The 16,270-nt window shown below is 36.2% G+C and overlaps 3 protein-coding genes across 9 annotated transcripts in view; 2 read left to right on the forward strand and 1 right to left on the reverse strand.

Moving 5' to 3' along the window:
* The window catches only part of LOC111637510 (PH and SEC7 domain-containing protein 2-like), a 62,653-nt gene extending 60,267 nt beyond the window's left edge, over positions 1-2,386 (forward strand). For all 6 annotated transcript variants that reach the window (XM_023383010.1, XM_023383015.1, XM_023383014.1 and 3 more), the window contains 2 exons: positions 1,346-1,489; positions 1,573-2,386. In XM_023383010.1, coding sequence (XP_023238778.1) covers positions 1,346-1,489; positions 1,573-1,833 — 405 coding nt within the window. In that variant the 3' untranslated portion in view covers positions 1,834-2,386. The remainder of the gene's footprint in view (positions 1-1,345; positions 1,490-1,572) is intronic.
* Positions 2,387-7,686: 5,300 nt separating this feature from the next.
* LOC111637517 (MAM and LDL-receptor class A domain-containing protein 1-like) lies at positions 7,687-12,222 on the forward strand. The gene is made up of 14 exons (XM_023383024.1): positions 7,687-7,795; positions 7,861-7,906; positions 7,980-8,032; positions 8,097-8,178; positions 8,253-8,370; positions 8,450-8,631; positions 8,764-8,985; positions 9,232-9,408; positions 9,476-9,628; positions 10,145-10,407; positions 10,466-10,604; positions 10,670-10,825; positions 11,768-12,024; positions 12,095-12,222. Exons 1-14 carry the CDS (start codon positions 7,739-7,741, stop codon positions 12,182-12,184), a joined length of 1,995 nt encoding a protein of 664 aa, XP_023238792.1. The 5' UTR covers positions 7,687-7,738; the 3' UTR covers positions 12,185-12,222.
* The window catches only part of LOC111637516 (probable G-protein coupled receptor CG31760), a 17,408-nt gene continuing 13,321 nt past the window's right edge, over positions 12,184-16,270 (reverse strand). The window contains exons 3-13 of one of the 2 annotated variants that reach the window (XM_023383023.1): positions 15,375-15,744; positions 15,161-15,311; positions 14,953-15,095; positions 14,784-14,885; positions 14,564-14,717; positions 14,387-14,496; positions 14,097-14,311; positions 13,889-14,027; positions 13,697-13,802; positions 12,969-13,112; positions 12,184-12,903 (exon numbers count right to left, since the gene is read on the reverse strand). In XM_023383023.1, the coding sequence (XP_023238791.1) occupies positions 12,685-12,903; positions 12,969-13,112; positions 13,697-13,802; positions 13,889-14,027; positions 14,097-14,311; positions 14,387-14,496; positions 14,564-14,717; positions 14,784-14,885; positions 14,953-15,095; positions 15,161-15,311; positions 15,375-15,744 (1,853 nt within the window). In that variant the 3' untranslated portion in view covers positions 12,184-12,684. Of the gene's footprint in view, positions 12,904-12,968; positions 13,113-13,696; positions 13,803-13,888; positions 14,028-14,096; positions 14,312-14,386; positions 14,497-14,563; positions 14,718-14,783; positions 14,886-14,952; positions 15,096-15,160; positions 15,745-16,270 lie in introns of both variants that reach the window. The other variant, XM_023383022.1, reaches the window with a different exon arrangement.

Here is a 16,270-nt window from a genome sequence, read left to right on the forward strand (position 1 = left end):
AAATTTTTATTCATAAAAATGCAGTTTCAACTGCTTTTTATTTTATAAAATCCGTCTTCTTGCGCCACCAGAGGACCTTTTAAACAATAGGTAGTCTGTTAGTGTTAGTCAGTAGAGGTTCAAATTCAATACGAACGTTTGTTTCTTGAAAATTTGATCACGGTTTAAATACAGTATTTACTTTTAATATTACCGATATGTCATCGAAAAGAAAACGTGTTGTATTATCTTTAAAAGACAAATTAAAGTATTTGTTTCGATTATCCGGATTTTTCCTTATCCGGACTACCTTCATCCCTCATTAGTCCGGATAATCGAGGTTCTACTGTATACTTTTTTTTACAGATATTTCTGTTTTTGAAAAAGTCTCTAAATACAGTATACATGATTATATTATCAGTTATTGTGGAACAGTTACTTTTCCAAGTTACAAACAAAAGTTTTCTAATCTCTCAGTTATTTATTTAAGTATGATTTAAAAATTTCAGCATATTTTGAACTTTACACAATCAAAAATATTTGCATTTCAAATAATCTAATCTTAACAACACTGGATGTTACGTGAAATAAATTAGCATACTGAAATAATACATATAAAAAGAAAATGCTTTGTTAAATATGGAGAAAGTATGTCAAGGAGGAAACAAACAATTCAGCTAAGTGACAAAACAACCTCTCAGAGATTGAGTAGTGTCTGGGCCATTTAGTTTTTGATAGCATCCAATGTATTAAAGAAACAAGTGTTAAAAACAATAATTTTTAAGTAATAAAATTTCAAAAACTAACTGTTTCTTTTTCTTAAATTAATATTACAGATTATTTATTTCATTGATCTTTTTTAATAAATGTTTTTGAGATTTAGACAAAAATAGTCCCACTAGCGTCCTGTGATGATAAACTTGGGATAAAATTTATGACATCATAAACTAAATGCACATTTTTAAATGATAATTTTGACATTATATATTTCTGGAAAAGTTTTTAAAAGAATTGAAAACATTATTTTTGTTTTCTTACGTTTGGATAGACACAAAATATAAGCTTTGATCCAAATAAAGCATTATCTATGCTCAATAATAACAATAATAATCATAAAAGTAAATCCTTGTTGGAAGTAAATAAGAACCACCATCTCTGATTAGAAGAATAAAATTAACATATATACCTATTGAGAAAATTTAAGCGCTAAATGGTGGTGTCTGTCTGATGGTATGTATGTCACGGATTTGTAGATTTTAATCGAAATAAGACTTCCTTGAATTTTGCAGAATACAGAGCAATTTTTTAGACTAAACATTTTGCATCACCACTTAAACTAGAATTTAATTTCTTTGAATATTTGCAGAGGGAGCAGCTACAAGATCAAGAAGACAACATCGCCAGATTGGAAAAGGAATTAGAAGAGCATTTGTCGCGCGCACCCGATCGCGGTGCCAAATCCAGACACGTGCACGAGTTTGCCGAGAAGGAAGCTTACCTGCAATATGAGGTGATATAGGTTGACGAATTTTTTGTAAATTCCCGGGTTTTAACGACATTTCCTAAGGTTTTTTTTTTTTGCTTTCGTTGCAGTTGAAAAGGTACAGGACCTACGCCTTCTTGCAGCGATCGAAATTGGCGCAGTATCCGGAGTTGGAACCTCCCCTGGTGGAGACGTCCATAGGAGAAGTAGACGAACCAGTGGAGAAGAACGAGCGAACTCTGCCTAATAGCTACGACCATCCGCCCTCGATCCTCCCCGATTTGACCCACGAGGTCAAGAGGAGTCTGTCGGACCGATTCAGCTACCGGGCGGCAATTTACAAGAACAGTACCGGCGAGGGTTGCGTGTAGCGCACGTCGCCTCCGTCGCGCGATTCCGCGCGCGGTCGTGGGCGGTTTAATAAATTACACTATGCTCATCTAGTTATAAAAACAAAAACAGAAAACTGAACTCCGGCGAATGTTTTTCGCCGTTTCGTGCGGCCCCAGCCGATCGTAAAGTGCCAATAAGTAGAAATATAAAATTTCCACGCCACCTGTTTGGACGTTCCGTTTCGGTTTCCCGCGCCATGTTTATCAGGCTGGCGATAGGGAGAGCGCCACGCAACAATGTTGTGGCGAAAGGATTTCTGTGCAAAATTTACTAAACATATCTGGACGTATGCGGGAGTCGAGGTCGGCCCGATGGCTGGTCGAATTTTTTTTGTAAAAAGTAGTTTAGCGCGTTCCATTTTATACTCGGAAATAAAACGGAGCGTCATGTTTTTTTGCTCCGTGCGCGCGGCCGTTTCGGCCCCTTTCACCGGGGAAGATTCTCCGTTCTGTGCGAGACTTTACGCAGTTTCTGCAGCTATTGAAGCGGCGTCCGAAAGCGTTATATCGACGTATTTATAAAACAAACACAAAAAAAAACACGGCGGAATTTTTTTTAAGTTCAACGTCGCGCCATCGCCTCGCGATCGTCTTCTCGTTTTCTATTATTTGTTGTACTTATGCAATGTTACTCCGTACCGATCGAAACGACAGCGTCGGTCGGGACTGATGCAATATCGGGGTGCGCGTATGCAACAGAAGTAAATACAAAATTTGGCCACCCGGAAAAGTGTTAAAACCGGGTTTAATTCGCGACGTCGCTCCCTCTCCGCAACTACTTTTCTTAAACCGATTTTACTCTCGAAATGTGGGGAGAAATGCGCGTTTTCCCCTCACCCACCACTCGGTTCTTCCTTTCAATTTCTTTTCTATTTATTTATGTTATTTTTTTAAATATATATATATATATATATTCAGCCACACAAAACGTCGACTCGAACATAGTGTGACGTCTGTTCAATTCGAATTGGGTTGGCGGCATTGGGCCGCATTTCTTAGTGTACATAAAAAGTGCCAATACATAAAAATATAAAAATGAATTTATTTTACAGAATGTATCATACATAAAAACGGAGAAAATTTATATTAAAAATCTGCCAATATGCCGTCATGGACGAAAATTATTAAACAGATTTAGATTACTGTATGTTTATATACCATAGTATGAACGTATACATAAAATATAAACATATATAGAGTAGCGTCTGGGCCATTTAGTTTTTGATAGCATCCAATGTATTAAAGAAACAAGTGTTAAAAACAATAATTTTTAAGTAATAAAATTTCAAAAACTAACTGTTTCTTTTTCTTAAATTAATATTACAGATTATTTATTTCATTGATCTTTTTTAATAAATGTTTTTGAGATTTAGACAAAAATAGTCCCACTAGCGTCCTGTGATGATAAACTTGGGATAAAATTTATGACATCATAAACTAAATGCACATTTTTAAATGATAATTTTGACATTATATATTTCTGGAAAAGTTTTTAAAAGAATTGAAAACATTATTTTTGTTTTCTTACGTTTGGATAGACACAAAATATAAGCTTTGATCCAAATAAAGCATTATCTATGCTCAATAATAACAATAATAATCATAAAAGTAAATCCTTGTTGGAAGTAAATAAGAACCACCATCTCTGATTAGAAGAATAAAATTAACATATATACCTATTGAGAAAATTTAAGCGCTAAATGGTGGTGTCTGTCTGATGGTATGTATGTCACGGATTTGTAGATTTTAATCGAAATAAGACTTCCTTGAATTTTGCAGAATACAATTTTTTAGACTAAACATTTTGCATCACCACTTAAACTAGAATTTAATTTCTTTGAATATTTGCAGAGGGAGCAGCTACAAGATCAAGAAGACAACATCGCCAGATTGGAAAAGGAATTAGAAGAGCATTTGTCGCGCGCACCCGATCGCGGTGCCAAATCCAGACACGTGCACGAGTTTGCCGAGAAGGAAGCTTACCTGCAATATGAGGTGATATAGGTTGACGAATTTTTTGTAAATTCCCGGGTTTTAACGACATTTCCTAAGGTTTTTTTTTTTTGCTTTCGTTGCAGTNTGATCTAAAAGCTAATTCGTGAACTCGGTATCTTATGTGACTTGAAATCATTGAGATAACGTAATGGTTAGATGGGATATGGTAGTGCAACAGATAACAACTGCCAACGGAGTTCCTCTCGGGAGGATTTTGAGAAACTAGATGTTAGAAATGAAAAGAAAAAACCCGGGAAATTACACGTGGCCTCAGTTGATCGGGCGTGAACCCACAACCAATGTTGAGTAGTTTTATCCGCTCGGGCACTGATGAGTCTCTAACGAAATGAAAATATCGATTCAATAACGTTATAAGAAAACCAATCGCTATTCTTATACGTTGAAAATTGGATTTTTCTTTATTATAAGCTCTTAATACTTGGGATGATGACGCAATGTTCAGGCCTTATACTCCCGTTTTCAGTTATAAATGATATTTCGGTAAAGTGTTGTGTTATTTAAGTTCGTTTCATTGATAAAATTCTCAGTCATTTATTATGATGACAAATGAGATCTTCGCTAGAACCGACGGTAGAGCGATAGCTTATGAGATAATTGAAATTAGCACTAAACGTTTTTCAGAGATGGCGTTTGCAAATTATCAATCGCTTATTGAAGAACGAAGAGTTAAGATTTGATTTCTGAATATTGGGGAAAGTCATGAAAATGGACCAAAGTTTGTCATATTGCACTGATTATTTGTGAATTAAAGCATACCAAAACTACAATTCCCCCTTATCTTTTTTTTTTTTTTTTAATTTCGGCTTCATGGAAGGAGATTTGTGAGATTCGTGTTCGTTATGAAACGCTTTTCTTTGCCTTTTTGAGAGAATCGAAAGTGAAATGGCACTGTGACAAATCGGGACTGCGTGGCAGATGGCTAAGCCCTCCGTTTAAGCTTCTTGGGTGTCGAGCTGGATTTTGCGACATTAAGTCGCACATTGTCGCGGAGAAAAATCTCATTTATCAAAAGATATGCATTTCAATCTATATTCAGAAGAGCATTTCTGGATCGTACAGCCACAACTGATGGTGGTGTTATCATCTCGATCCAGAAACCAAGCATGAAATGGAAGCTCGTGTCTTTCCACTGCCAAAGAAGTGCGACCGACAGCCAGCATGATGCCAACTTTTTTTTTTTTTTTAATAAAAAGAATACCTTTGCACAATATATCACCACTTATATAAATCCATACATAGAAACAAGGCGTTGTCAGTATGTAAGTGTAATATGTATTCGCGGCCAGATAGTCGAGAGAGTAAAAGCATCTGCGTGTGTTGGTTGTGTGGATCCGGGATCGAATTCCGGCAGTAAACCCGGGAATTTTGTGTATTGTCCGTCCTAGATATGTCCCGTTTCTCATCACCCGGTCGTCCCATTGTGGGCCTGGCTTAACCCGTAATGGGTTTGCTAAAGAGGCTCAATTGGTGCCTATAAGACGGAAAGAGTTTTAAAATATATTCACAATTAGTTACAATTCGGATCCAATAAACGAAAATTTGAACTACTGAGAATACTCTTATTACTCAACAGTAACGTGTTATCCTATAAGCATAAAGGGCAGAAACCATGGACCCTAAACCAATCTTTTATAAGGAAATATTCTCCGAAAACTCCCCTTTTGAAGAGTCAACACTGTACTGTACATGGGGCCCCTAATTTTTTTTTTTCAAATTTGCCTAGGTCTTATGAAGCTATAAGGCGCTACTATAACTAATAAAGATAATACGTAACATTTATTTATAAGAAAAGATCACACAGCGAAATATTGTATGGTTACGTCTCTCGAGTGCAGGTGTCGCCACTGATACAAGTGCCTCAATTTAATATAACGGTAAACATCTGGTGTTAAACTTATATGTAATAAAAAATAAATAAAATAAAACATGGCCGTGCTTGTATCCGGATCCGAATAAACGAGTTTATAATATAAAATGCACAATTTCAAATAAAACTGCCAATTCCTTATATAAAGAATGGATTAATGTCAGCTGCTCTACATCCTCTCTTACACTCGTCTCTCGTGCTCTTATGCTAATTTGTCGCATTTAAAAGCAAAAATATTTAGTGCATGTTTAAATTTTATTTATTCAATTTTTTTTATGACACAAGCCGACGAAAAATTCAATTTTTTTTTTGTATTTTTTCTTCATTCGATTTCTTAGAAAAGCAATTTTCTTGTCAATTATAAATATCCGTGGAAAACGAAAGAGAAAGACATGTTTACTAGCAAAGAAATTATGCAAATGGGAATAAGATTACATTTACCGGAACAACCCCTTGATTATTATGAAGTTATCCGTATTTTCTTCAATCTTTATTTCTTCTTCACCATATAAACTACATAAATTGAATATAGGTTGATGAATTTCTGCATAGAATTTAGTTTTAGACAGGGTCGGGTTTAGATTTTTTGCGGTTCTAAGGTATAAAACACGAGGCTTTTCCCTCCGTCAAATAATGATCTTATGGGGGAAAATGGGGTTTATTAAAAGTGATGCTAAATCGCTTGGAGTGACGAATGCATTTCTTCATTATACAATACGATGAATTCTGTCGATCACGTTCGAATTTACATACCAATTCACGTATCAATTCTCATGAATTACGGAAGTAATTCACGATTCCCTTTATGCTGAATCAGTTAATTGAATTCGGCTAACGACATTCACCTATTATTTCCATAAAAGTGAATTTAGTAGATGATGACAAGAAACTATTTAAATACGTTTTATAATAAATTTAATGTCTGATAAAGCATAGATTATATTATTATTATTATTTAATATTTTAACAGAAATACTTATGGATTTTCTTCCATTTCTAACATATATAAAAAATTAAGTTTCCAAAAGTTAGTTAACTGAGATATAGTTTTAAAAATCCATCTCGGTTAATTGATTTTTGATTCATTCTAATATTGATATATGCTAACATAGCATAAAAGAGGTCTTTCCCTTTCAGTAAATAATAAAAAGGGTCTCATCCTTTCAGATCTTAAGCTGTTGTTTGACTTGTATGTACTGTAAATAAAATTAAACTGCCACAAGAATGTTTTTACTTGGCATTACAATATACCAGTCGACCCCCCTATAACACTTTTGATAATTCCGTTTTATATGAATTCCATGTTGTACGAGTCACTTAGATTTTATAAATACATGAGCCGTTCACAGCCCGGCACACGTATTTGTAAAATCTAAGCGACTCGTACAACATGGAATTCATATAAAACGGAATTATCAACAGTGTTATAAGGGGTCGACTATACATTATCTCTTAAAGAATATAAAAATGTATTGTTTGCCAATTATATTTTATGCAATCCGAGCCGGATTTTGACATAAAATATAAGAGGTCTTTCTCAAAACAAACGTTTCTTTAATAAATTTCTGTATAAACGTTGACAAGAAAATAAAACGAACGTTGTGTATTAATTAAAAGTTCTGTTAAGTGACGTCATTAACGGTCGTTAAGTTATTTCTAACTTAGACGTAAAAGAAAAAGATAATCGATTACACTTGTCGTTAAATTAACGGGCATTTTTTTTAATGCGAAACAATAAAAAATGAATTTTTCGGTTTATAAAATCCATTAAAACAATTTCTAATTACATAAAAATATACATTAATAAATGTTGACAATATGAAATTGTGTTAGAGAGTAGCTTTGTTTGACGGAATGTACGCATAAAATAATACGTAAATGAGATAAAAGTGAATTTACAACTGTAAATTTTCTATTGTTCTGTGTTAAAGAATATATAGAATAGGAGATAAGAGGATAAAATACAATATTAGTCTGGCTTCTGGTCGTAAAAGTGAGATTATGCGTTACTGGTCAATCAAAATTATATTTTTGACTTTTCTGGCTCAAAACAAAAAGGTAAGCATTTTCTCAGTGTCTAACAAACATTTCAAGACTTAAAATTCTAAATAAATTTTTAACAGTCGCAATCTTTAAGCCAACATTCCTCTCGTCTAGAAGAGAATTTGGGTTTGTATCATTTTCGAACTTGTGTGGATAAAAAAAAAAAATTAAAAAAAAAATAATAATTTATATATTTTAGGTGTTTCAAATGTGTGTTTGATGGAGGGTGATGTATTATGCGACCCTCTTCGAGTAAGTTATTTATTTATTTTATTTTATTTTATTTTTATATTTTAAAAATATTATTTTGTTCTAGCCTATGTGGTTAGTCGCTCCTCTTGATAAATATAGAATGTGGACTAATAGGATCGTTCCTTACACATTCGCTCCTCATTACAGTAAAGTTTATTCATTCTTATATTAAAATTACAAATAATTTTCTTTAAAAATAAAAAAAAAATTATATGTAAAGGTGATGAGGACAAAAATATCATCCTGGAAGCCATGATGAGAATTGAAGAAATGTCGTGCTTGACGTTTAAAGAACGAGAAGACGAAGTTGATTACATCGATATCCAAGATGGCAGAGGGTGGATTGTGCAACATTCCTATTATATATTGTTACTTTTTAAATTATAAAAAAAAATAATTACGTTTTAAATTTTGCAGTTGTTTTTCTTTTGTGGGAAGAATAGGAGGACGACAAATTTTATCATTACATCCTCTATGTCTGGCGGATGGAACCGGAATTGCTATTCACGAATTATTGCACGCTCTAGGTTATTGGCACGAACAAAATCGCTATGACAGAGATGATTACGTTAAAATTCACGAAGATAACATTATACCTAGTGGGTTATACTTTTGTTGTATTTGCTTTACATAATCTTCAATCAGTTAATAAGTCTTCAGATCGAAAAAAATAATAATGAATACAGAAAAGTTGGAACGTCTCCATCTAATTTGCATATTTTTCTGTTTAGAATATTTCATCAATTTTAAGAAAAAAGAGAAAGACATATCAGATCTGCAGAATTTGGAATATGATTACGCATCCATACTTCATTATGGACCTAAAATGTTTGCCATAGATGATACAGAAAACACTATCACTCCGTTGAATCCCGAATACGAAGAGGTTATAGGTCAACGAAAAGGACTAAGTCCATTAGATATACTCAGAATAAATAGACGTTATAAATGCGGTGAGATACTTTACTAGTTGAACCGGAAATAAATTCGTTCGATCGATTCTCGTTTCTAAAAATCCTTTTCGGTCATAGCGCTGTTGGATTAAAGATGGAGGGAATGATGGTATAGTCCTAAAAATGTATTACGATCGATAAAAAGTTGGAAAAACCCGTGACCGAATATCTATTTTTAGAAAGATGGAGAATCCTAAGCTAAAAGTATGGTTTAGTTTACTTTCTAATAGTGAAATATTTATATAGAAATAGAGAGTTGTCCACCTCCTGAAGTCGTCCATGATGGATTTGTCATCGGGGAGGACTATTCAGTCGGTAAGACTGTGCAGTTCGGTTGTGACGAAGGTTTCTTCTTAGTCGGATCTTGGTACAGCTTCTGTAGATTCGATGGAATTTGGTCCGGAATGCATCCGGAATGTTATCGTGAGTGGAAATTCTACAACGTTCGACGCTCTTTTCCTCCGTTAATTGCTTTTCTTCCGCCCCACAGACTTATATGATGGTCACTCTTGTAACTTCAGTGAAGATATTTGCGGTTGGGCGAATCACCAAGGAAATGACATCGAGTGGAGGAGAAACAGCGGCCCCACTTCCTCCCCCGATACTGGTCCTATGGTCGATCATAGCAGCGAAACAACGACAGGTAACTTTCTCTTCCATCATCTTTTGTTTCTTTTTAAACTGACTTCTAAAATTACACAAACTAATGGAATCTTCAGACTTGTTCCATAAGTTGTTATTGTAGCCTAATTAGTGTGTGGGTTCAGTACTGTATATAATAAATTCGTGCTGTAAGAAATGAGTTTTATTAAAAAGTAATTTTTGTACGAGTCACTTAGATTTTACAAATACGTGAGCCGTTCACAGCCCGGCACACGTATTTGTAAAATCTAAGTGACTCGTACAACGTGGAATTCATATAAAACGGAAAAATCAACAGTGTTATAGGGAGGTCGACTGTAATTCATTATTCGTATCGACCGTAGTTTTGAATTGATTACATATATTACTACTCACGTAATAAACTCATAAAAGTTTTACTGTCTTCTTTTATAACTTATCGAAATTCATATCCATGATATGCACCCTTTCAGCTGTAATAACTTTGGAAATGTTTGAAGTGTTGCCAGCTTCATTAATAGTATTATTTTGTACACAGGTCATTATATATTTGTGGATTCTTCTGAGTTTCCTACTGAAGGGAAGAGAGCCAGAATTGTTACACCAACTTTTCACCCTTCCGGCCAGATGGTGTGCTTGACAGCTTACTACTATATGTGGGGCCCTGATATGGGCCAGTTGTCAGTTTATGCCAGATTCTACAACCGATTCGATGTCCAAATATGGAGTATCGGTGGGAACCAAGGACCGGAATGGATCCTTTTAAAGTTAGCTTTCCCTTCAGAAGGATTACCAATTCAGGTAAGTCACTTCGATGCCATTTTCAGATTTTGGAGATTTCAGGATGGTATGGTTACAGATTGTTTTCGAAGTCATTCTGGGTTGGACGGCCAGCAGCGATATAGCTTTAGATGATGTCATATTTGAGGACTGTCCTGAGGAATTTGAACACGAAAGGATCGAAATAGAAACACCTCTTCCTCCTCCTCCCACTATTGGTATGTTGACAAATGTACCAATTGCTTAGAACTAGGTTAAGCTACAGATTGCATTTGTTTGGCAGTTCCCGAATTTGCCATCTTCTGGTGCAATTTCGAAGATTATTTGTGTGGCGAGAATGATGAAATTAACGGTGATTTCTATTGGCAAAGAGATTATGGTGACACTCCCAGTTATGCCACAGGTCCGAGTGTAGACCATACTTTTGGAACCGAAGAGGGTGAGTTACGATTTACAACTTTAAAAATGCCATTTTAAAAAAGAATTCTTCGAATTTGATGCAAAATCATATGACAAATGATGGCAGAAATTTTCAATTAATTGAAAATTTCTGCCATAATTGTGTTAAATCGAATTGTATGCCCCGAGGATTGTGAAGTAGATTGTGAAGTGCACATACGTGACACATGGCATTTTATTTAGCTCGATGCCGACTCCTGGACATACAATTCAATCTTAAAATTACGTAAATAATGTAAGCTACATAATATTGTAGGTTATATAATCCTACAGGATTTACAGGATAAATCTTATTTAAAATTAACAATGATGTAAATCCTGCGAATTGTCAACGAGTTTTTAGTATGGGTCTTACACGTTATGTCGTAATATTAATGTAAAATGTGTCACTTATACGCTTACTCGAAATGTATATCCTGTGAATCCTACAAATATTGATAAGTATGCATTATCTGTTACGTGGATATACGAGTATAAACTGTGGATATTCTTAGAAACAAATTAATAGCTAGAGTGTGTAGCGAAAGATTGCAAACACTAAGAATAGAGTAAGCTACCTGGATGCGCGGTCAATACCTAGAGGTGACCTTGATTTGTCCCTAGAAGACGCTCGTTTCCCCCGAATCTTTGACTTTCTCGCTCCGTAAACCATGGAAAGTTTACGAGGCGTTTCTAGAAAGGCTCGTTTTCTATTAGAAAACGAGCCTTTCTGGAAGCACAACGATGCTTCCGAGAGTTCTGTTAAATGCGGAGGAGAGATTTGGTTTCGTCAGATTACGAAACACACGATCGATAAACTTTTGTAGGGAATCATTTCAGTCTATATATATACGGTGCTTGACAAGCAAACTCTCGACTCGTACGATAAACCTCTTGATGCCATTGTGTTGGCTCTCATAAAGTGTTGTCTTATATTTCGTAGGTATTTACTTGTATATAGAAACGTCTTTTCCCAGAATGGAAGGTGAAAGAGCCCGTTTTATGCTACCCAGGGTGGAAAATACTGGCAGTATGTGCTTGACTTTCTACTACCACATGTACGGCGTGGATGTAACTACCTTGAAGGTTCTAGCGATTGTTGAGGAACAAGAGCACTTCCTATGGAGCAAACAGGGAAATTTGGGGGATCTCTGGAGATCTGCAAGGGTAGAACTACTCTTGGAGGGTTCTAGCTATCGGGTATGATCTTTAGCACCTTCTTTTCTATGTCCTGATCCATATTAATTGAAGAAATTTACTTTTTTAATAGATAATCTTTGAAGGGAAACGTGGAGCCGGTCCGCGTGGAGACGTGGCTATCGACGATGTGGCCGTATTAAACCATTCCTGTACAGAATAATCGATAAAACAACAACTCTATAACACTTTATTCGATAAATAAATTGTACAGATACACACGACGAGACGACAGATCTATTTCGTGAATGGTTCAAACCTCTAATTTGACCAAGTCACCCTCCCATTCCGTCTCTTATCTAACGATTCTTTTTATTAGTTGGCCCCGTACTGACGTTACATTTCGATAGTCGCGGATGGGGGCGTGTAGAAGGCACACATTCCATTTACTATAACGATGGTAGAGAAAAGAATAAACCGGGTATGAAACGATTCTTTCGCAACGTCAGATAAAACCCCACTCGACATTTGGACTCGAGTCACCAGACATCAAAATAGATCGATATAACACGAATGCCACCCGAAGGGAACAGCCGAAGTCGCCATTTTGGTAAAATATAATTAAATTTTCTTTATTGTATCGGGGATGATAGTGCAAATGGAAGCCCCGTTATTATATTTTCTTTTTTTCCTTTCGTGTGACGTAACGAAAGAAGGCGACTTTCATACTCTCTCGCTGACCAACTCGGCAGCTGGGGAAATGCGAGAACCGGGCGAGTCCGTGCTTTCGAATTTCATGTACATGGACTTGACCACGGGACTCTGGGCGCTGTTGGACTGACTGAAGAAGCTTCCATATTTTGGCTTCAAGTGACGATTGTTAATCTCCATGTGGACGATTCTCATTACTTCTATCTGAGCCGCTAACTTCTGGATCTCCTCCTGAAATGAGAGAAAGATTTAGTGTTCTAGTTTCTTCCCCCCTCAGAATTTGACTCTTAACTTACCTTCAATTCTTCGTTCTCTTGGTAGAGATCGGGAGTTTCTTCGTGAACTAATCCCACCCCGTTGAGAGAAAACGAAGCAGTGACGCCCCTTGCCCGTGCCCGATTGTCCCAAGTATCGCCTTCTCCTTTGATCACTCTATAAAACTGTCACGTAACAGAAAAAAATAAATGAGGGTGGGGGAATTAAAGGAAATTCATAAAACTGGACATAAAAATTTACTAGAAATGTTCAAAATCGATAAAAATTCATTAAGTTTGTATCAGTTATCAGAGCAAGATGATCCATTATATATTGTATGAGATTCTAAGAAGATCCACTAAATTGACACTAGAAATGTATGGTTTCTACTATTTACCCGAAAACTACAAAAGGTATCTGCGTTAAATTAACTCCAATAAAAATTCAGATTTATTCATTGCTATTCTAAGTGGCCATTAAGACCAGTAAAGTCATTAAATGGACCTCTAATGGTTCTAAAGTAATCAAAATAAAGTAGAAGAACGTAAATTCGGTGCTTCTTTGGAATCATCACGCGATACCTAATTGAGATGATATACATTTTTTTTTAACTGAGATTAATATAAGATTAAAACTACAACATTAATTCTAGAAATGTTTGATTTTACGTTATTATATAATTTGTTAATGCAATAATTAAAGGTAATTATGACTAAAGAATGAGGAATTTCGCCATAAAATTCAGAAATGAATGAAAAATTTTACATACTTTAGGCCCGAAGATAAGAATGATTGTAACTGTTGTACTAAGCTGAGTGCGTACGAAACCAAACAAGTACTTTATGTCGGGTGCTGCGTGTGGTAGGATGACGACGCTACAAAGCAAAATTAATTGTGCGAATAGAATGATTAGAAGTTATTAATTAACGATTATTCTCAAACGTAGAATTAATGTACTCACTGGATCATCACCATGATGATATTAATGATAGTGATGTTATAAATGGCCCAACTTATGTGTTTCGCTTCATTGAAAAAGGATTCTGCATGTCGGACGTTGTAACATACCCGAATTCCCCAGAGAAGGAAGAGGAATTCGCCTAAGAGAAAGAGAAATTAACTCGGGGTGGGCAACGAGGAATTTTTTTAATTGATGAGAAAATACTCACCTATGGCCAAACTGTGGTCCCACCAATTGAAGTCACATTGTTTAAACTTCAGTCCCTCCCAGTCTACGATATAGACCGCTTCCGGGGGAGAAGAGATGGTCCATGTGCCTAGATAGATTGCCATCACCAAGAGAATAGGGAACAGCCATTGCAGCAACTGTTTGTCGGTCAATTTAAGTTTGTGAGCCGATTTAACTCGGTAAGTTAACGACACCCTGGAGGAAAATGGAGTTTAAATGGATGCCGAAACGACAAAATTTTGCTCATTTACAGACTGATGTTGACGTTACCTCCATGTCTTAAGTAACAGAGCGCTGTACGTGATACAGAAACCCATGTTCCTGGTCCATTTTGTGGCAATGCAACTGTATACGTCCAGAACGGGAAATATGGCGGCCATCTGAAGAAAATGGAAAGAGTTATTTTTATCAACGCGATAGAACTGAGAGATGGAAAAAATGACTGACCTCACTATACATGATCGCGCAACCTAACAAAGTGATGCAGAGAAATATAGGGCTGGCTACCTTGATGACCTTTAACTTACGATATCGGTAGATATAGCATGCTAGAACAATGGTCAGCAGCACGCAGATCATTGAGATAGTCAGTAGAGAAATTCTATAAAAAGAAATCGTTAGTTCAAAGACGTGACAAAAAATGTTATAAAGGATAACAATTAATTACCGGAAGGCCCAATTATAATGTGACAGACAGGGAGAGTCATCCACGCAGGTAACGCATCCCGCCTGGCAGGGTTTGCAGACGTATAACATGTCATAACTTGGGCTGTAAAATGAATCGATTAATTTTAGTTTGTCGGAAATCGGCGTTTTGTACACACGAAAACACTCACCTGTTGATTGTGCCCTTCTCTTTCCACGCGGATTCTACTAACGTGCCGTTAAATACGGATTTCTTAGTTGCAGAATAGTAACCGTCTCGACATTTACACTTATACGCTCCTCTGACCCATCCTTGACCAGGTGTGAACATACACTGAAAAGAGAGAGAAAGAATTTACCTACAGTAAAAGAAGACGATCGATGTGCCATACCACTCACCTGGCTTGTATCGTTATCGCATTTATGGCTCCCTAAAAATATGTCTATCTCTCCTAGACGATTATGTCCGTTGTCTTCGTTCCACCTTCTGTCGCACTGATTGACATCCATATTTGTGACATCCACATCGACACTGACGACACCCACCACGCTGTAATCGGAAATTCCGTTCAGACCGGAGGGGTCGACTAGTCCAAGAAGAGAAAAATTGTACCTCTCGGCCACTTGATGACTGGCCCTTCTCCACTTGCTGCGGGAAATAGTGACGAATGCAGTGTAGGAAAGCAGCCACTTCTTCACGTCGCAGGTGAAGTAAGTGGATGTCCATTTGCCATGCTGCACTCTGTGCCCCTTGACTTTGCCATGAGGAGGCACCGAGTTTTTGTCTAACCACGGTTCTTCTTTGAAGGATCTGTCGTACAACTGCGAAGACACTACTCTACGGTGGCTACTGCCAGAAGCACGGTTGGCCGTTACGTAGTAGTGTGGTTTCCACAGGCTGCCATTTCCCACCCACATGATCCTGGCGGCGTACAGGAACTTATCTGATAAGACGGTTTCTTCAGCAAAGGCCTTCAACATCTCTGTAAGAAAATCAAAATTAATTGCATTGACCCCATAAGTTTACCATTAATTGTTATTTTATATTATATCATTACTTATTACGATGTAAACGAGATTCGAAGACAGACCCTTCTGATGATAACGCGTTGTAAACTGCATTATTGCTTTATCGGATATTCTAGTATTTTCTATAATTTAGTGAACGAAATAGTTAAAAATACAGCAGTTACTAGCAAATATGCGTTACTAAATTATTGGTAATAGGTGATGATTCTTGCTCTATATCTATGGGCAAGTATCATCACGTGATGTATTGTTACGTAGATTTATTTTAACTATTGATTGCTGGAGTACTACAGTAGAGCGACGATTTTCCGAAAGTCAATCATCCGAAAGAATTCCAGTCGGCAAATTTAAATTTTTGCCAGTGCTGTGGCGCTTCAATCTTTGTCTATGTCTTGGGCTACTCAAATATTTTACGTTTTTGATACTAAATTAACATCTGAAGTATAATTTTTTATTGTTTTTATATTTTTCAATATATTT

Source organism: Centruroides sculpturatus, unplaced genomic scaffold (assembly GCF_000671375.1).
Source record: "Centruroides sculpturatus isolate CEXI.00-Female unplaced genomic scaffold, Cexi_2.0 scaffold824, whole genome shotgun sequence".
Classification (NCBI taxonomy): domain Eukaryota; kingdom Metazoa; phylum Arthropoda; class Arachnida; order Scorpiones; family Buthidae; genus Centruroides; species Centruroides sculpturatus.

Coding starts and splice junctions, on each gene's coding strand:
- LOC111637517 (XM_023383024.1), top strand. CDS start 7,739: ATGCGTTACTGGTCAATCAAAATTATATTTTTGACTTTTCTGGCTCAA. Junction 8,033..8,096: donor TATTATGCGACCCTCTTCGA/GTAAGTTATTTA, acceptor ATTTTGTTCTAG/CCTATGTGGTTAGTCGCTCC. Junction 8,179..8,252: donor CACATTCGCTCCTCATTACA/GTAAAGTTTATT, acceptor TTATATGTAAAG/GTGATGAGGACAAAAATATC.